The sequence below is a fragment of the Melospiza georgiana genome, chromosome 2 (genome assembly GCF_028018845.1).
Source record: "Melospiza georgiana isolate bMelGeo1 chromosome 2, bMelGeo1.pri, whole genome shotgun sequence".
Lineage (NCBI taxonomy): Eukaryota > Metazoa > Chordata > Aves > Passeriformes > Passerellidae > Melospiza > Melospiza georgiana.
In genome coordinates, this window is record NC_080431.1 from 23,844,582 (window position 1) to 23,865,332 (window position 20,751).

The window sequence follows — 20,751 nt, forward strand, 5'->3', positions numbered from 1 at the left end:
CTGGCAGTGCATGAGCACCTCTCAGTCCCAAAGGAATCCTTCCATGCCTTACCTACAAAAATAATCTTTGAAACACTGACAGCACAACAACTAAACCAAATCTTGTATTGCAAGGGTATGGCCAGAGAGGAGTTTAGGTTCTTTCTGAGGAGAGTATAATGAAATACAGCCTTGAGCCAAACCCCAGTGATGCTCCAGCCTTTTCTGCTGCCAGCAAATGCCACGAAGGCCTGTGGGACACCAATCCTGCTGTGAAAAGGAGGTGACTCCTGATGCAGAGGAGTCAATAAGCTCAGGAGATACTCACCTGGCTGTTAGGGCTGCTACAGTAACTGAGAGAGGGCACACACCTGCAACATCCCTGGCAAGCTCCTGCTATGACCCCGTGACACTCTTAGACTGAATTTAACATCCTGCAAACCTATGAACTCTGCCCACCTGGTATCTGACTCTGTGTCCTTCTGTGAGATCCTGTTTTACAAGCAGATGAAGGTTTCTAACCAGATGGCAACATTCACACATTTCAAAGTGTCATTTGACTTCTCCTCTGACATTAAAAGACGCTCCATCTCCACACAGATGAGTTATTTACAATGGCAATCTCTGCACAGGACATGTTAAATACATCCAGCTAACCTTGCAAAAAGATTACCTGCAAGGTCATGCCAGCAGTTACTATGCAGAGTGAGCAGGCTGGCAGAGCAAGCAGAGATACCTGAACAGGGGCTTTGTCCCTCAGCTGGAGACCTTAGCAAAGGAGGTTTCTGCAGCTGAGCTGAGTCCTGCAGGCTCCTCACCAGTGAGTGGAGAGTGCTGTGACAGCACAGCATCTGCCCTGCCTCAGAGGGCTGTGCCAAGACCCACACTCCTGCCTCCTGCTGGCACTGACAGGGCAGATGCTCACCTGCCTTTGTGGAAACTGAGTGGCCACTCAAACTGCCTCATTTCTGTCACAATTTCTGTAGCACAGGAGCGCCAGCACATTTTCAGCCAGAAATAAATGAGTCAATAGATGTGCTTTCCTCCACTAAACCCATACATATAAACCAACGTTCCTCTTCATCTCAAGGGTAAAAGGAAGAAGTTCAGCTTCATTTTTTTCAAATCAATAATGCTAAAAGCTGTTCACAGGAGGCTGCAATAGTGAGTCCCTTAGTGCCTTTCCCCTGTCCCCAGTCAATTCTAATCCCAAAATGCAGTTTAGTTACATGTGGATGTGTCATGTTTCATGAGGGTAACATATTTACAGGCTGACTGCTCTTATTTACATTGCTTTCATCTCTTCCTTTCATGGGCACTTTACAGTATCATATTATCAATTCAGCCTTTGGGAAAGAGGCCAGTGTATATAAATCTCTGAAAAAGAAAAAGATCCTGAGTGAATTAGCAAGTGACAGATGGTAGGTACTGAGTCTTACCACGCTGAGGCAATCCACGTGGCAGGCAGGTTGCCAGGCACAGAGCATGGCACGAACAAGTTGTGGCCTTAGAAAAACTGATGGCAAGCAATAAAAAGGCCACAAAAGCCTTTAGTGAGGAAAAGAAGTGCAGCAGATAGTTCACATGTGGTCATGGTGAGCAGGTGTGAAAGAACCAGCAGCATTCCAGGCTAAATCCCCTGGGATCCATCAGGCTGGCACAGGGCAGCTGCACAGCCGTATAGCCCTGGCAGTCTGGGGTTTACAACCACGTCAGGTGGGCTCAGAGATAACCTCAGAAAGCAGTGCAGCTTCCTGCTTTTGGGACTGGACATAGCCTGCTTTGCACCAGGCTCAAATAGCTCTGCTTATCACGTACCCTCACAGCTGGTCATTCAGCTTCACCACCCACAAGGACTCCATTTAAGCTGACTGAAACAACAGCAAAGGTGTCTCACAAAATTCCACTCTGCCAGTCCTTCACCCCACCAGCAAGCACAACAGATCTCTTCAACAGCAGTGGCTGTGGTAGTGCTCCAGCACCCAAGATCACAGGCTTCCCAGCTCAAACTCTACAGCAGACATGAGGCACCAGTTCTCTGCCACCAAATCTTTCCTTACAAACAAGCAGCAAGCTTTTTGTACAGCATGATGTAAGGCCATGCCCAGCCAAACACCAGCTACTGCAAGGGAAGGGCTGAGTTACAATTAATGCCAGACTGGGAAGTCACCTTGCAATATTGATGTCATTTATTTATTGTTTTATCATGACACATCAAATGCTATGGCTGCAATATCAGAACATGGTGTCATTTATAAAATACCAATATTATTAATGCGGTGGTAAGATATTGTTAACATTTACAGAGAGGTGTATAATAATTCCACAGCTTTGCCTCAGTGACAAAATACACTGGCAAGCAGATGATGGATGGAATACAGTGACTCTTTATTATCATGGTTTTTCCTCCTTGATTACTGAATGGGCTATAATGATATCAGTAATTGTTGCTGAATCTAATCCTTTCAAATATAGAAGATAGATCCTTTGCTTTTACAGTATGTGTCAGAATAAAAGAGAAGCATCTGAAAAATAAAGAAAAGGCATTTCTTTACAAAATGAGATGAAAAAATAAAACAATATAAATGGAACTTTCAAGTGTTTCTTTTTATATTTAAAGCTCTTAATAAACTGTATTTAAACATTCTTAAATAATCATTCTGTACCTTTGATTTTCTGTTTCACCTTTGGAAACAAATAGAGTAATCTCACTATAAATGTGTGCAAATAGAAAATATATAAATATATTTAAGGCCCACATCATAAAAAGGTGGTCTCAGAAATGTCATTTTTACAATGATCAGTTGGGGTTCCTTTCATTTTGTCCTGCAAGTTATTTGAGCTCTCTTCTTTTAAGCCTTTGAAGTCCACATGCAAAGAAGAGCCAAGCACACACATACTGTCCTGTGCTTCATTTTGTAAACTGCTTGATGACACCTGTAAAACAGTCCCAATGTGACTGAACAGTGGAGTTGATGTGATCCACTTCAACAAACTGAAGTCTGCTTGGTCGACTGCTGAGCTCCATGGGAATGCTGTTCCCACAGGCAACGACTCCACCTCTGCAGTGCCACACTGAACTTCCCGAAACCCCATGGACCTTTCCAGAGCAGCTGCTGATGAGGGGAGCTTGTTTTCCTCATACAGCACAGCACCCTGGGGAGAGGCAGCCGCAGTCTGATCTGTTTTGTGGTCTGCCTTTGTGTCCTCTCGGAGAAGTGACTCCCTTGTTTGAGGAGAGGCTGGCAAAGGAGTGCTTTGGTTATCAGCCTTGTAACAATCACTGGCGTTTGAGCCGAGGCTCGGGGAGAAGCTGTCTGCAAAGAGCCGTGTCTGACACATTGTCTCCTTTACATTCAACTCGGTGAGGAGCTGGGCACGAGTCTCTGGGGACAGTTTACTCAGCTGGCGTCCAAGCTGAAGCTGGGTTGGGAATAGTGTTCCCTGAAGGGTTCTGTACAGGAACCTGCAAGATGAGAATGGCCATGTGAGAAGAAATGGAAGAAGGAAATACCCAATACGTTATTAAGGGGAAACATCCAAGACAAAAGTGCAACACAGAAAAATAGGACAGTTCTATGTGCTGTTCCTATATTCCATACAAGAAAGCTTGCAGATGGACAGCTCTGGATGCTGGGCTAATATTTTGATTAATAACTTAATTAGGCAGTGTAATAAATCTGTATCTTTAGCCAGTGATCCACCTTGTGATTACACACAGTCTTTCATCTTTCCTGATGAGGAAAGGCAATAGGGATAAGCCTGCAGAGCAAGTTTCCTACGTCTGCAAATAAGCAAGTATGTTCTCAACAAACTATCAGAATTTGGGTACTGTGCATTTTATGTGAGGATGGACTGAATCCAGAAGCATCACAGAAAACCTCGCAGGGTAGCAAACCTCTGCATGGCCAGGAGGTTTGACCAACAGACTACAATTATCCCATTCCTGTGGTCCTTGGCCAGGAGCTGTGGTCTGTTCCTGTGGTCAGGAGCACAGAACAGGTTAGACAGCCTGATTTCAAACAATCAGCTGCTGAAAGAAACTCACTTGGCTGTTAGGCAAAACAAAAGGTGGGGAGTGTAAAATGTTCTTGCTCTCCCAATCATATACATGAAGTGCCTTTACATACAAAAAAAGACATGAGAGAAGATACAATACCTGGGCAGCAATGCAACAACTGGTGATATAATGCAAGTGAAATAGAACATAGGGTCTCCCATCAGCCTTTCCATGGTCCAGTAGGGATTGGATGGAGGATGGCAGACTGGGCAAGAAGCATTGTAAACCAGAGCCACAAACAAAAATAAAATTATACTGAAGATGCAAGATGACCAGTGGAGAAAAGTCTAGAACAAAAACCAAAAAAATCAACAACATAAGTATAATGATTCTTTATATTCTGAGAAGTTTGCTGTGACTTATATTAAAACATCTTAATTTCTGGAGTCAAATCTATGCACAGCAAAGAGTTTAGAGTCTTGTATATTTAAAAACTCTTATAAATACAACACTACAAAGCTGTTTGCAGATCATATTTTAAAACCCTTTCCATGCTTTTTTAAAATGCCTGCTAAAAACAGAATGTACTGAGGGAAAGGAGCAACCATCTCATGTTTTTGAAAGGTGGCACTAAGAGAAGAATTATGTCCATGCCGGTGGCTGGCATACATCTATGTAGGCTGTGGGTACCTTACCCAAGTTTTGGTTTCAATAGCCAAATGCAGGATGATGGTGAAAAGAGCTATTGTGGTGATGGGAGTTCCCCAGGAGAAGATATCCACCTCTGAATCATAGTAAGTCTGTAAGAAAGAAGACAGAATTTAGCCCAAGCTGTGTTGCCAGTTCTCCTCCAAATGCTTGAAATAGAATGGCTTAAACCAAACACTTACAAAATAGGGGATGAAGAAGCAAACCAGGCTTTGATACATAGCATCAATCATGTTCATCCAAAACATGTGTGGTTGGTACTCCTGTGTTGTTAAAAAAAACATAAAGAAGATCAGATCATAATGAAGATCCTCTCTGCCAGGATAGGTATTTTGAGGGGGATATTTCAAGGGCAGTTTTAAGGGCTTGGGAAAATAGCTTCATAACTTTGCCAATCATTTAGCTACCCTGGGGGATGAAGCATGAACAGTCTACCTGCAAGTCACTCTGTTCTGGGATGAAAGTATTTTGCCTCTTTTTTCTTTTTTTTGGTTTTTTTTTTTCCTTGGCAGAGGATGTAATTTTAATCTGATGCTCAGGCCAGGAAACGTTTATGAAGGTGCCCTTTTTTATGCACTACAGTCAGACCACTAATGAACAGGAATAAATGGGTTCTACATCACATAGGCATAAGCACAAACACAGGGTATTTATTGGCAGAAAACAGAAAATGCACATGTACTTAGATAACATTCACAACAAAGGTCTTTAGTGGCAATTCATGCAGCAATTTATGCTACAAATATTTATATAAAACATATATATATATATACACATCTCTAAGTATGTGCATAAAATTGCTTGCTAAAAACCAATATTAAACTAACATTTTGGTTTACAGAAATATACAATTGCAGGGATATGGATGGTTATATAAGGGACCTAGATATAAGGAAAAATAGTTTATAAATGGAAAAATGGTTATGTAATTTTGGTATATATTCTACATCTCCAATAACTAGCTTGGTCAGGTCTTCTTCCTTTTGTGGAAAATATCATTGTAGACTAAAAATGGGAATGGAAAGATGGTTCGAAAGTATTATGATGTTACTTGGCCTCCTGAACTAGCATGGTTAATTACTGCATCAGGCTGCTCAGAGGAATTGTGGAATCTCCAGTGCTGGAGACATTCAAAACTGGACTAGATAAAGACCTGAGAAACCTCATCCTGGTTTGCAGCTGTTTTGACCAGGGGTCTGGATCAGATGTCCTCCAGTGCCTTCTAAACTATTCTACAATACTATAGGTCCTTTTTGAAAGAGATCTAACCTCAAACAAGATTTTTAGGTTTTTAAAATCCCTTTTTAGGTAACTATAAAGGGAATACGATCAATAGATTTTAAAAAACCCAAAACCCAAACAAAAACCCCAAAGAAACAAGCAAACAAAAGAACTTAGAATGATTTCTGGGCTTCTCTATGAGAAATAACTGTTCTGTGAACCTGGGAGACTTCTCAGTTTGCCAGCTGAAGACAGGCAGACATAACCTCCCAACAAGCCTTAAGGCATTACAAGATTTCTATCATCCTAAAAATGTGCAAGAGAGGAAGATATTAATAGTACAGATCTTTCAAGTGCGATGCACTGCAACAGAAGAAATGTAGAAAACAGAAAACAACAGATGAAAAGGACAGAGTTTGGACTAATGGACTAAAATAAGTTATACTCAAATTCTCCTTTCATCTTTCCAGGAGAGTATCTAGCAATGCTACTACATGTGTGGGGTACCAAATACAGGTGTATACTTGGAGGCAAAAACCACTTACTGTGTCCTCTAAGAGGACAGCTTTGTAAGACATTTTTAAGAAGGCTTTTGCCCTCAAAACAAGGTCCTCCCCATATAGATAGTTTGCCAAACAGCAAGATTTTCCCATGGTACACTGTACCTGTAATTACCAGGAATGGTTTGGCTCAAATTTCTCCTGCAATTCCTTTTGTTTTCGTTGTGCAATTCAAGCAGATGGGGACAAGGTGTTTTCAACAGATATTTCAGCTGAATCTGTCATCTGTGACTACTTCCCTCAGAGACTAAGTTTAAGTGCTTACTACCAAGGCCATCTTTGTCTTCTTTTTGTAAAGGGCTGGGAAGTGAAGTTTTGAATAAGTACTGTGAGGTTATTCTGTAAAAGCCTGCACTAGCTACAAAGTGCAATCTGTTTTTGTTTTTTTTTTCGTTATTTGTGAGCCTGGACCAAGAAGGAGGTGTTCAGTTTAGATTTAATTAAATCATCCAGCCTTCTCTCCTGACACGTATTAAAAATATGGCTGGCTGGGGCTTTTTTTGTTAGTGTGTCTTTTGTTTAGGTGTACTTTTGGCATTTTGACTCAGATAAGAAGTATCACAGAGTAATAACACTGACTTCTCAGACTGTATTTACCACTCATCTACTCTTTGGGAGCAGGGCTGGTTTTCAGTCAAAACTAAAGATGTTCAGGAAAGAAACTGCAGCAATCAAGAAGTTTTTACCTCCATATTCTGTCCGCTTTTATAAAGCTGAGGTACAGCAATTAACACTTCAGCTGGCACATCCTTATCCAGCACACCAGTAACCAGTTGTGGAAGAGAAGAGAAGAATAAATTAAAGAAGATCAGATACCACTGATCAATCATTGATGAGCCAGAGAACCCGCAGTAGAACTGGTACCAGAAGAGAAGGGCCACAAACATCTGAAACAGAACAAGTAATGCTGTAAATATAACAAGATAAGGAGGATTCATCATCCCACTATGTTCTGAAACCATTCTCATTCCAGCTCTGCAAGAACTTATCTATGAATGCTGAACATGTGAGCAATCCTTGTGAGGATACCTGCTCTTTAACTCACTTCCTGATGCACGTACCACTTGGCTAAGCTGCAAACACCTGGCACACCTACAAGTCTTTGTGCTGCTGCAACCTTAGACCTTGGGCATCACACAAAATTCACTTTCAGTTCAAGTGAAACACTGAAGTGCAATTTAACTAACTGTAAAAAGCTCTCCCAACCACCACTGACCTCTAGGTAAATGAGTACTGATGTCACAGCACTTACACAGCTACTGTAAGAACAAGATTTGCCACAATAATACCCTCTGCTGGCTGGAGATGTTTTGGGAGACTTCTGCAGTCTACAACAGATAAATGCAGAGCCTTCTCTCAAGATCAACATGAGACCAGTAGCAGTAAGGAAGGTGAAACTGTAAGGTCTAGAAAAGTCATCTTAACTATTCAATCTTTGTGCTTTGACACTCAGCAAATTAGCAGTGCTGTAAAGATTCCTCAATCTCCTTCTTCAGCTCAAGGAAGGAATCAGATGCATACACAGATGCAGAGGGGTTGCTCATCTACTTGGGTAGGAATCACCCAAAAAGAAACAAACCACACAACTCATTTTTTCTACAATGTCTTCAGCATGGAGAATCCAGAGGGCTCAATAAAGGTGCTGATTTCAGATGCTGATGAAGGACTTGAGGCCTAGAAAAAGATAGCCAGCTTCCTAGAGAACGAAATAAATTCCCGGGCTTGGTTCCCCTAAGACTAAAATTTTTATTATTTTTTGTAAAGTGATTAAAACCAGAAAACTGTTGGAAACTGTTGAGGGTTTTCCTACTTTAAAGATGAAGATGGGAAATGACATAACCTCTCCTTTCACTTCCTCTTCTTTTTGTATTCTGTTCTCAAAAAGCTTTCAGTCAGATGGAGAATGTTAATCCTTCATGAATTTTAGATATATAGAGGAAAATACAGATCTGTTCTATCTGTGTGCCCAAATGTGGTTGAAAATTAAACATAGGAGGAAAAAAAGGGCTATGTTGTGCTTAGTCAATGAAAGCTGCTTTAAGGAGAGTAAACCTGTCTTGTAAAGGGGAATTGCCACAGAATAAGAGGAACATCCTGCAGCACACAAATGTACATATGTGTATGTGTGTGCGTGTGTGCGTGTGTATGTGTATATATATATATATATATAAAGTAGGTAAATGCTCAGGGAAGGTTCACATACTACATTGAAGTGTCTTGTATATGAGCAGCAAATACACCTCACTGTTAGTGAGCCCATTCTACAAATTACCCTAGGGAAAGTTAAATGGTAGTATTTTTGTAAGCACAACCTCTAGAGATGTTTCTGTAAATGTAATTCAAGAAAAATATCTTCCTATGGCCCAAACAAGACCGAGTTACCAAAGCTTGCCCTCTTCAGTACAGTTGTCTGGGACACAGCAGTTTCATTCCCAAACTGAACATATTTTGAAAATTATTTCTTCTCCACACCAAAAACAACAACAAAAAATTCTTGAGTAATTTCTCAAAAAGAAATTACAATAAATATGTAAATTTATGTACTTTTTTATCACTCTTTTAAAACAATATGCAGCTAATCCTGGAGATAGTAAATTTTCTCTCTAGAGCCTTGCTAACCTGTCTTGGAAAAAATTTGGCTCTGACAAAAATATATAGTTTGATGAAAATACAGTCAGCTGAAAATCTTCCTTCCAGTTCTACTATGGGTCTTAGTAGTGCTGTTGAAGAAAGCTTTACAAATAAATGAGGCTTAAATAATATTTTTTTTCTCCTGAAATTTTATTTTGTATTAAACAAGTTTTTTAAATTTTATTTCAAATGTTCTCTCTTGCCTCTGTATATTACCACTCTGAAAAAGACAAAACAAATTTACATAAAGATTTTAAGTAAAAAATCTTTCCCTTTCTCCCCCGCCAGATGAGACTGTTTTATGAATGTGGTCCCAGAGAGAATTTCTCAGTGAATGAAGTATATGTTAAAAAATTTTTACTGCTGCCTTGCAGAGACAATGTATAAACAGGAAGATGTGCAGGTAAAATTTGTTTACATGAAATCCCTTTTCATCAAGCTCAGATCTTGCCTATCATGCTATGTTTTAGTTTATATTTTACTTGTATTTTTATCATCTCCATGAAGCTAAACATCTTCTTGGAGAAGTCATCTAAGTTTCAAAATGGCTTTTGCAGCAATGTGAAGTTTAAATTTTAAATTAGCTAGGTTCTAGTGGAGAATGGAAAATTTCACAGTATGAACAAATGGGAAAAAGAAACCACTTAAGCAAACAGAAAACTTGCAGAACGTCTGTAGTGCAGCTATCTTGACTCTCTGTGGAGAATCATCCAGAATAGTCTCCTTGCAGAAGGTTCAGGTGCTCCTATCTTTCCATTTTTGACAATCTTTCCTTAAGGGCAGGCACTGTGTCAGGCGTATTCATGTCTATATGCTGGATATCCAGCTACAGTTTTGAGTCAGAAGCAACAAGTATTTCTCAGGAAGCTTTGAAGGCTGCCAAAACACAGCCAACACAAAGAGATCTCTTCAGTTATTTTCTAGCCTTGAGGCAGTAGTTTCTGAAAATGTCTTATTAAAAATGGCATGAGAAATAATACTTGTAATCAAGGGCAGTTGTACCACAGAAAATGGAAGATTTTACCCAAGCTGAACAAAAGCATTGATGTATAAGCAGCATCTCTGGCTGCTGATTGCTGGAGTGTCTTATGTGCATTACTTCTGGGTTTATTTTTTTAATTTTTAATATAAGATGGCTATGCATACAGCTCTTGGAAGTTCAGATTTGATAATGTCAATGGGTACCTTGGAAACATCCAGCACTGGGGGTGGGAGTACAGATGTTCAGCATCATTCAGGATTAAGCCTTAAAACTGATGGATCTGAACACCACCACGTTTCACTGCTGTACTTAACAGGTGGCTCTCCACTCAGTGCAGCATTACTTAAATCTGCTTGCTATTTCTGACTCAAGCAGCAGCTCAGATTACAAAGTCCCTTCATTCTTCTGTGTCTGAGAGGGCACTTGCATGCAGTCCCTGCTCTGACCACAGAATGTATTTTAACATGCTTGTTTTAACAAAAAGACACTTCATTAATCCTTTAGCACCCTTAGGTATTCTGGTGATGTTCAAAATTTTGAGCAAATAATGGTTTCCTTCTGATAAAAATTGAGGGTTAGATTAAAATTGGAAAGCAACTTTAACAAAACTGAAAGCCACTTTTCTTCTGATACTGAGGACAAAATCCAGTCTCCTGCACACAATTCATACATTGTCCTTTGAAGCAAACAGAGATATGAGAGCTCTATCTCTCCTCTTTTTCTTGCTTCTTCATATTCCTTGCTCCCAAAGTGATTTGTAGCTGTTGCAAGTGAGCAAATATATGTGCCTGCCAGTGACTCCCACCCAGCTGGTGGTATTCTTGGTTTCCTTGTTAGGCTGTTTTCAATCAATCATTTTTGTACTCCAAGATCAATGCAAAGGGCCTTTGTTGAGGCCAAGGAGTTGAGCTGCTTCTGGCTTGATGCCCAGTACTGGATTGAGTCCTGTTTCATGCACCAGGGAGGAAACACAGACCCGTCATCTGTTCTTTACCACCATGTGCTTCCTTTCTAATGAGCTCTTTTGATTAGTTGGAAACAAGATAAATCAAGGAAAAAAACCTTCCCAGTCTCTGCATCTGAGACACAGAGAGGACTCAAATTATCTCATGGCACCAGGAAATATGTACAGTGATTCATAAACAATGATGAGATAAAGTCAGGAAGAGAAAACACACTCAACTGCTACTTGGGACCAATGTTGGATGACTTTGGCATTGAAGACTCCCATATCCAGCCAGCTAAATTCTGCAAAACTGCTCAGTAAAGAAACTTTTCTTCAGCAGCGCTTGTTATTTGTGTTACCTAATTTGCACATTCAGCAGCACACTGTAGCTGTTATGGAGTGGGTCCCGTATTTTTGCAAATGGCAGCCAGCTGTCTTTCAGCTCTGCAAATTTCTTTGCAGCTTATTTATAAACCATTTGAAGGCTGACCTAATGCTCACTTAGCACAAAATAAACCCTGGAAACATGTGGTGCCATAAAGCTGCCAAGTCAAACACTTACTGCATTTTTGTAGAAGAAATACAGCACCATGTTGGCGAGTCGGGAATAACACCAGTGGCCATGAACAAGCAAAAGCTTCTCCAAGTGCCTGAACCTCGGGATTGCAAAGTCGCTCGCCATCACCGCCTTCAACGAAACAAAGGTTGGAGCCATTATTGTAAAGCACCCCTTCAACACTACCAATGAATCTAGTCATCTTCTCAACTCCTGCAGGCAGTGGAAGTTGTACTCATGAAGAATGAAATTCATGACAGTGCTTACGAAGCGCAGCTATTGCTGCATGGATGTGCAATACCCACGAGCAAACTCAAGGCAACCCGGTCCTCACCCAGAGGAGATTACAGCCTGCATTGCAGATGGTGACAAGCAACAACAAGGAGCTGGAGGTGGGAGAATGGCTGGCAATTGCAGTTGCACGAGCATGAAAGCCCAAGGCTCGTGTGTGAAGACCTTGGTGGCTCTATCTTTCTCTGTAAAAACTACAGTGCACTTACAGGGCAAAATGAATTTCCAGAGGAAAAGATAAGAACAGCACAATTAAGCGGCTGCATCATAATGATTTGACTTTAAAAGAAAAAACAACAAAAATATTAGTTTTAATTTAATTTGCAGACCTGGTTTATACAGTTTACTTGGCTGTCCTGAGATATCAGTATTTTGAGGGATTTTTAAAATCACACATTTTCTGTAACTGTGTATGAGAAAAAATCACACTAGATGAGAGTCCTCTGGGACTGTGCAGACTGTCAGATGACACTGACAAAATGAATCACAGTTTCTCTCTAATTCTGACTAAATTTCAGGGTACTGTGTATCTAGATGAGACCTACTTGTGTTATCAGGGGTGTTTCATGATTTTCCTTATCCCTAAACTCACACTAAGATTTAATTTAGTATTATTTTACATTTCTTTTTCTGTTTTGGTATCACCTTTCTTCTCACAATTCAGTTCAGCAAAAACAGGAGGAAAGGTGAAAACCTCCAAAGGAGCAGTATCTTCCTTACACTCTGCTAGATATACTTTGGCTGTATTTTTAAATGAGAGACATATTTCCTTTTAAGTTTTCCAAATTCTCTTTCTCGGTAAAACATCAAAAGGGCTTAGTTTTCCCAAGTAGGTGCTTGTAGAAGCTAATAAAATAAACTCTAAAACAGTATGCAAGAGAAGGTGTAAAAATGCATTGCAATTTAAGCAGTAGCTATGTATGAGGACTGAGAAACTTTTTAATATGTTGACACATCCTAGGATTTCTCAGGTACTGAGACACACTTGTTATAACCTCCCTGCACTGAAGTCTGATTTGTCTTGCAGACACACAGCTATCTTGCAGTTTGAGTAGAAAACAGCTATGCTATGTCTGCTTCCTTGTCCTCCACCCCATCTCAGCCTATTCCAATGTCAAAACAAACCCGTTAGCTTCATTTGTGCTTCTAACACAGTACTTCTCAGCAGGCTCTGAGAAGTGTCACAATTTTTTTCTTTTTTTATTCCATTTTTTTTTATGGTGAGGAACATAGAGAGAAAGATATGTTATCCAATTACATTTGCATGTTTACTTAGGCTCAAAATACCCACTTGATTTTCACATTTATTTTTTTTTCCTCCAGCTCCACATGCTTCCACAGAATGTGAAAAGAAAATAAATCAGACAGTATTGCTGTCTTAGGCATCTAAATGCTCAACACCTTCTGAGTACCTGCATGTGTGCAATTCCGACAGTTGTTCATAGTAAAGAGGTCTGTGTGGGTCCTTAGGACTCACAGTAAGGGAAGCAATCTATAAACATTTTCAACTCTGCTGAACTTTCATTTAGAAATAAAACCAGGTAGTTTAATGAGTTAATGAGACAACAGCTTTCAGACCTGGATACACTGCAAAAGCCAGAGGATTTGAGAACCAGTTATTATAAGTGTACGAGCTGAACTGAAAGTGGCATAAAAGGGCAAAGAGTCAAAAAATGCTATGAACAGTTTATGTCTGCATTAGGAAAAAAAGTATCTGAATTAATACATAGATGAGGGAGCTTATTGGTAAGTTCATAAGAGGTGGTAAGACCCAAGAAAAATGTTTGCAGCATATTTTTTTGAATTTATAGGTTTGGAGGGGAGCCCACAAAACCAGTCTTCTCTGAGCTCTCTGGAGCTTGGACTGCCTGCAGGATTTGGAGATGCATGCACAGTGAAAAGTGCATGATAAATAAGAAAAATATCCACTGACTTTTCTCCAGTGACCTGTCCTAGCTTCTGCTGATCAGGAGTCAGAAAATGCAAAAAGTTGATACCCAAGTTCATAGCTCAATTACATTTTTGTTTTATAAGTTTTTTTGTGTCGACCCAAATAAATGACAGCATTCATGAAATCCCATTAAATAAAATTCTACAGCCAACTTGTACAGTGTGTGAGGGAGGCCTCTCTTCCCTTTTGAGCAAAACATCCAGCCAATGTTGCAAAAAATGCAATTTGGGTCAGAGAACCACCCACTGGTAACTAAGTTAAGGAGCATGCTCATCTGCTCAGGTCCTCAGGATGGAAACACTTCCCACTTTCCTGGTAGAGCTATTTGACATATACTCAGCTACTCTGCTTTCTCTTGCAATCAGCCTGCCCAAATACAAGGCAGGTTGTGGAAATAAGGTATCCTCCTCATTCTCTGTGTCTTACTGCCACGTCTGGTCCTGACACTGCAACTGATCTGCACTAGCAGTAGAGGAGGCTGAGATAATACATACATCCTATACATATACATCCTCTCTTCTGGGGATGAGAGAAGTACCTCTTACACAGTGGTAAATGCAGTAAACCCCGGATGGAACACATTCAGGAGACTACAAGGCAAGCACCTTCATCCTGCTATTCCCTTTGACTGGAAATGTGGCCAAACCAAGACTTGCTATAAGGTGTGAGGAGCAGTGGTTCTGCAAAAGGCCACAATTTCTACTTTATTTACTGTTTTGCTGTCTGAATAAGCTGAGTGAGTGAGATGTGTGGATGGCTGGGCTAAGGGTCACCACCACACTATACAAATAGCTATTACATCAATTGTACTGGCTTGTGCAGCCACTCCATAGAAGAAGTATACCCAAGCAATACAGGAGAGAGGGGAATAACATGAACCTTTATTTCTTAAATAATGCACAGCTGAGGGTTTTTTTTCTCCTTTAAACAATTATTTAGCAAATTATTTCTTTAATCATATTGCTTAGAGAGATCTGATAAGTTCAATTTTCTGTGAAGGCAGAGTGTTTGTAAACAGTCATGGATCTCAGAACATGTGTGAGCTCAAACTCAAGCTGAGAGAGCCCTTATAAGACAAAATTGGCACTCCTCAGCACAACTTGCTGCTTTTCCTTTACTTGTGCTGACTATCCAGAGGCAGTCTGAACAATCTGACCAATAAGAAGTGTTTCATGCCCTCATGGATGAGCAAGATTACCTGCATGCCTTCTTGACCAGAAATCCCCACACCAACATCTGCCACTTGGATCATGCTGACATCATTAGCACCATCACCTAAAGATGACAAAATGCAGTTTTGCTGTCACTAGCAGATCAACAATAGCTGGCAGCAACAAAACAAAGGAAAAACAGTTGCTATTGAGTGTTGGTTGAGTATAGTAAGAGAGATATTTACTAAGTGTTGGTTGTTTATAGTAAGGGAGATGTGCTGTAGGAGAGGATACACCTTTAAAATATAAAGTTCAAAGCTTGCAAAGTTTCCAACGCATTCTGATCTTTTTAGATCTTTTTATCACAGGAAAGTAACAATAAAACAAATCCATCTCTTTTTAATAATACCTAAAATTTAGGTATCAGGCTTGAACTGCACCAATAGTAAACAGCAGAATGATGAAAATAATCATCCATAATACTTCTGCTTCCTGATTAAGAGTCTGCCTGCAATCAGGTATGACTAAGAATTAAATGTGCAAAAAGGCCTAAAGCCAACGAAAATGTCTACACTGTAAAATACTAAAAAAAGTTAAAAAGTAGATGAATGAAAGAAAAAGTCAAGAGAGTAGGGTTGACCAGTCTGAGATATTCAGTACATGCAAGGCAATTTAACTGGACTGGTTGCAGAGCCACCACTCCCTACTCTGCTTGCAATCATGACCCCACAAGTGATAGGGGCTGTAGACAGGATACCAGAATGAGATATGTATCTAGTTCTTATCCTCTTAAATTTACAGCCAGCGTACTAATGGAAAACGACACTGTGTTAGCTTATAACAAGACACTTGCTTTTGAACTTCAGTGGCTGAGGTGCCCACCACATGTCATCAGTTTCCCTCCTGTTGGCATGTGTAAGAGTGGTAGCCACTCACCAGACAAAGCTGATGTCTTTGTGATTGTGTGATACACAATCACAAGGTTGGAAGAGACCTTCAAGATCATCCAGCCCATGTCCTAATCCCTCAACTAAACCATGGCACTGAGTGCCATACCCAATCCTTTTCTAAAGATATCCAGGGATGGTGACTCCACCACCTCCCTGGGCAGACCATTCCAGTACTGTATCACTCTTTCCGTAAAAACTTTTTCCTAACATCCAACCTATATTTCCTTTGGTGCAGCTTAAGACTGTGTCCTCTGGTTCTGTCAGCTGCTGTCTGGAGAAAGAGATCAACCTGACTACAAGGAAGCAGTCCTTCCTTTCAGGAAATTGTAGAGAGTGAAAAGGCCACCCCTGCGTCTCCTTTTCTCCAGGCTACAACCCAAATTAGGTTGTGTTAGTTAAAAGGGAGGATGCATACACCTAGGCTTTAAGCCAGAGCAGGAGCTTAAGCTCAACTCATAGGCTCAAGTTGCTCAGAAAGAAAGAACATACAAGCTGCCCAGTCTCCACTACTGTTTTTAAGCATTCTGGATAATTCAAGTTAATGAGCCAGATGTTTTTTACAACATATGAAAATTATTGTCAGTTAGCCAAAGATATAAATTCAGTGGGAGGGAGGAATATTTGAGCAAGATATAATACATTCAGCATGAAGATTGTGATAATAAGCACATATTTGGTGATGTTGATATACAATTTTTATATGTACTTAGGGTTTCTCATGGGCAGGTCTCACCCATGTGTGTTCCAGATATAATTAACCAACACAGATAGATGAAAACAAGTGTATTTGTGACAGTATATGCTGAAAGCATATCTTCAAATGAAACATGAACCTAAACTTGAGCTAGGGTAAGAAGAGCTGATTGACTTGTGTAAAAATCATAGAAACAGGGAAGATCCTGTCAAACTTAAGAGATATGGACTGCCAAAATCTCCCCTTTGCCAGTTGAGTGATTAGGTCGGAAGTGTAAGTGTTGTTATGACACCAGTTGTAAATCCACTCTCTATACTGACAAGGCCAAGTCATAGCCTGTGCTTATGGCTGCTTGTGATGATAAAGACAGAACCTTGAGTTTAGGCATGATTGGGTGAAACAGCACTGAGCACAGTATTTTTGGGTGCAATACAGTGATTGCAAAATAGTGTTTGGCACAGCATAAGATAACCCAGTTCTTCACAGCTGTGTTTACACATGTCAAAACCTCTTAGCATAACTAGGTCCTGATTACCTAACTTGTGAAGGAAGAAATCCCAAATACTACTCCAGAGCTTTATCCTGGTTTTGAGTAAGTATGTTAGAATAAATATATTAGAATTGTTCAACATGTTTTCAGACAAAACTGGAAGGCTGCTTCATTTGTGAGGCAGCTGGGAGGGCTCTGTTGCATGTCAAAAAGAATCAAAATTTTCAAGACACAGTATACATCAAGGCAGACTAGTATAAACGGAGGTATTTACCTATTGCCAAGGTCATTGCTTTGAGTTTGTCTCTGACTAGTTTCACTACCATGCTCTTTTGGAGTGGAGTAGAGCGACAGCACAAGACTGAACGGCATTGCTTGGCTAGTGCAAGAAATTTATCTTCTAGTGTGGGTTCCAGGGCATAAGCTAGAGTCCTTCCATCAATAACTAGGCCCAAGCTGGAAAGCACAGGGGAAGAAGGTGGATAGAGAGGGGTGAACCCAACAGTCATGTTTCCAGTAGCTCCGTCTATTGTGTTGTTTGAAAATTTAGACTCTACGCATTGCAGACATTGTTCCAGCAAGACAGCACAAGTCTCCTGAAAAGAAATTCAAAATAAAAATGCTTGAGAGAAAAGAACATGTATTGAAAGGCTTCTGTTTGCTGTATGTTTAGGCATAACTAATATGGGGAATGTATTATTTGCTATGCTGGTAAAGTTTTAATTTCTAATAATCTTCAACTTGTTCTGAATACACTTAACTCTTGCAGAAGATATAACAACAGTAAAGAGTAGAAAGGCTTAAAATCTAATTCTTCTTTAACATGTACTTTTGTATGCTAAATTTCTTTTAGCTCCTTCTCAGAATAACAGTGCTGAGAAATGATATATAATTGGTACCAAGTTAAGTATGGTGATGAACTCCATTATGGTGATGAACACCATATATACGCCCACAACTCAGATCAAAGAGTTATGCATTGTTAAAGGCCAATTAAAGGTTATTTAAGCTGAAATCTCTCTCCTAGCCATACTCAACTAGGAGATGTTATTGAGAATATAAGAACATTTAAAAGAAATGCTATTGGTCTTGCAGCAAAGTATGACTAAAAAGAAAAAACATGGAAAATTAATTTACCAGTTCAGTTGATACACCCAAGAATGGAAATTGCTGTTATCTTTTCTTCCTTTTTGAAAGAAATTGGAGCTGAATACTGACGGCCTACCTCTCCTCTGCTGATCTGAAGTCCAATTTTATCACCCCATAAAAGGACTACAGCACTATCAGTCTGGTTCCTTGTATGCTAGACCATATCAGTAAACTCTTTGTGACTGCTTGCAACAAGTTGAGCACAGGAAAGATCAGTAATTCAGAAGGATTAGAAAAGGTCTGTTAGGAAGCAAGGCATTATTGTAGATGTGGTTTTCTGCCTCTCACTGTTAGCGTCAAAATTTAAATATTGCTTCTATCTCCAGAGAAAAAGCCACCTGAGAAAACATGAATGACTGAGTTATCTAAATACTACATTTCAGTGGCATAAAATAAAGTACAATTTCTCAACAGGTTATTAATTGATTTCTTTCTCAACATGTACTTAATAACAGGTTGCTTTTAGACCCATTAGTGCCAATACACAGAAGTAGGGATGTTTTGAGAATGCATACCGAAGAAAGTGATTTATGCTGCTATGGCATATTTTCATTCATGGTGGAGTTCACTGCACACAGTTATATGTTTTCAGTAAGGTAATGATACATGAGGCTATGGTTTAGAAGCATGAATCACTGAAAAGTATTCAAAGCCATGTCCTACCTGAAAATTACGGCTGAAGCAGGAAAAGAAGCAAAAAAACAAAAAAAAAAAAAAGGAAAGCTATCAAACTTTTAATTGTACAAGTTGAAAATATAGCAAAACTAGTTAATTAGTCAACTTGTATATTGGATCTGCTTACTGGTGATTCAGCATTCAAAGTGATAATTTCTTCATCATGATCTAGTAGTTTGCAGGCATATGCAATATTAACAGCTGTTTCTTGCTTGTCTCCAGTAAGAACCCAAATCTGCAACCCAGCTTTGCGCAAGCTCGCGATGGTTTCTGGAACACCATCCTGCAAACGGTCCTCTATGCCAGTTGCACCTAAGCACAGAAAAAAAAGCAAAATATTCCACATTAAATGAACATTTAGGGTTGTCCTTGAATTTTAAGCTTAGATTACCAAAAAAAAAAAAAAAAGAAAAAAACAAAACCAAAAAAATCACAAAACAAAACCCAAAACAACCAGACCAGCAGCCACTTTTACTGGGAGACAGCTAAACTGCCAAGGGTTGCAAGATTTAGGCAACTTTTGGGGGGTATTGAGGAGGACAAAAGGAAAGTAGCTGTGGTAAACAGTTGTAAATAACAATCCAGAACTCAAAATGTCAAAAGCCACCAGATGCCACTCCTAGTTCCAGAGGTTCACAAGGCTTATTGTCTCTATGCTCTATATCTATATTATTTCTCCTGAATGTTGCTAGAGAAGCATTGGTTCTTGGAGATAATTTCAGTTCCTAAAGGTCTTAACTGCCTTTTCTCAGCAAGAAGAGAGTTGGTCACTAGAAATTCTCTTTTGAAGGGGACTAATAGCAGGACTGCAGATTGGCAACAGCAGATTAGACTGCAAACATAAACCTTTTAGTGCCTTGTTGCTGCTCTTGGCTCTTGCAGAAAGATGCTGGTGCCCAAATGAGATATAGCAGAGAATAAATCATAAATCTGTTGACCATTATGTGACAGTAAAATGTGCATTTTCATGCTTTCAATGCATCTTTCTACCTGTTACAAGACACTGAGTATCTGTTTTAAGCTTACATAAATCAATTGACTGAGACAAAATTTTCATATATATGAGAAGTGGCAAAAAGGCACTGAGGACCAAGCTCAATGTCACCACTGGTACATCAGTGTTCCACTGAGTGTCAGAGAGACTTCAATGTGAGGAAATGCAAGCCCTGCCACTAGCAAATGAGGAAGTGACAGACATACAAGTTATCTGGAACAACAGGAAAAACAAAACAAACTTTTCTCAGCTAATTATTTCTTCTATGGTTCTTCCTTGAAAAAAAAGAATTAACAACAGAAGTCCCCTTAAGTCTGAGCACCAGTCATTTACATGAAAACACATTCTTAGGGCAATGTTGGGAAAGCTATTGCTATCCAAATAAAGAAAAATATATTCCATACTGAATTTTTACTCCCATAATCTAATGATGACTGATCATTGCAAGTTACAAACCACAGTACGAGGTTCCTAGGGAATGACTGAACTGATCGTTTACTACTGGCCAGAGCTCACTTTTTTTCTTCTTTTTTTTTCCTTTTTTTTTTCTTTTTTTTAAAATCTCAGACTGCAGAGCCAACAGGTACACCCATGGTGGGATCTTGATTATTCTGGTCTGAATTAGGCACCTCATCCCCCCCTTTAAGTCAGAGAAGAGAACCAAACCAGACACTTTGAGGGCATGATTCATCTAATCCTAAAGCAGATATCTAAGTCAGATCAAATGAACTACACTTTTTTGTCTTCTCTTTTTGTCTTCTCATCTATATGTCGAGCCTTAGAGATCTGTAGTAGACGCATTAGAAGTTGGGTGAGGTGGATC

At 39.7% G+C, this 20,751-nt stretch overlaps 1 protein-coding gene across 1 annotated transcript in view; it reads right to left on the reverse strand.

The window, feature by feature from the left end:
- Positions 1-2,150: 2,150 nt before the first annotated feature.
- The window catches only part of ATP10A (ATPase phospholipid transporting 10A (putative)), a 109,588-nt gene continuing 90,987 nt past the window's right edge, over positions 2,151-20,751 (reverse strand). The window contains exons 13-21 of the mRNA XM_058044729.1: positions 19,062-19,246; positions 17,385-17,706; positions 15,024-15,100; positions 11,590-11,715; positions 7,155-7,355; positions 4,870-4,950; positions 4,675-4,779; positions 4,139-4,326; positions 2,151-3,445 (exon numbers count right to left, since the gene is read on the reverse strand). Of these exons, the coding sequence (XP_057900712.1) occupies positions 2,740-3,445; positions 4,139-4,326; positions 4,675-4,779; positions 4,870-4,950; positions 7,155-7,355; positions 11,590-11,715; positions 15,024-15,100; positions 17,385-17,706; positions 19,062-19,246 (1,991 nt within the window). The 3' untranslated portion in view covers positions 2,151-2,739. The remainder of the gene's footprint in view (positions 3,446-4,138; positions 4,327-4,674; positions 4,780-4,869; positions 4,951-7,154; positions 7,356-11,589; positions 11,716-15,023; positions 15,101-17,384; positions 17,707-19,061; positions 19,247-20,751) is intronic.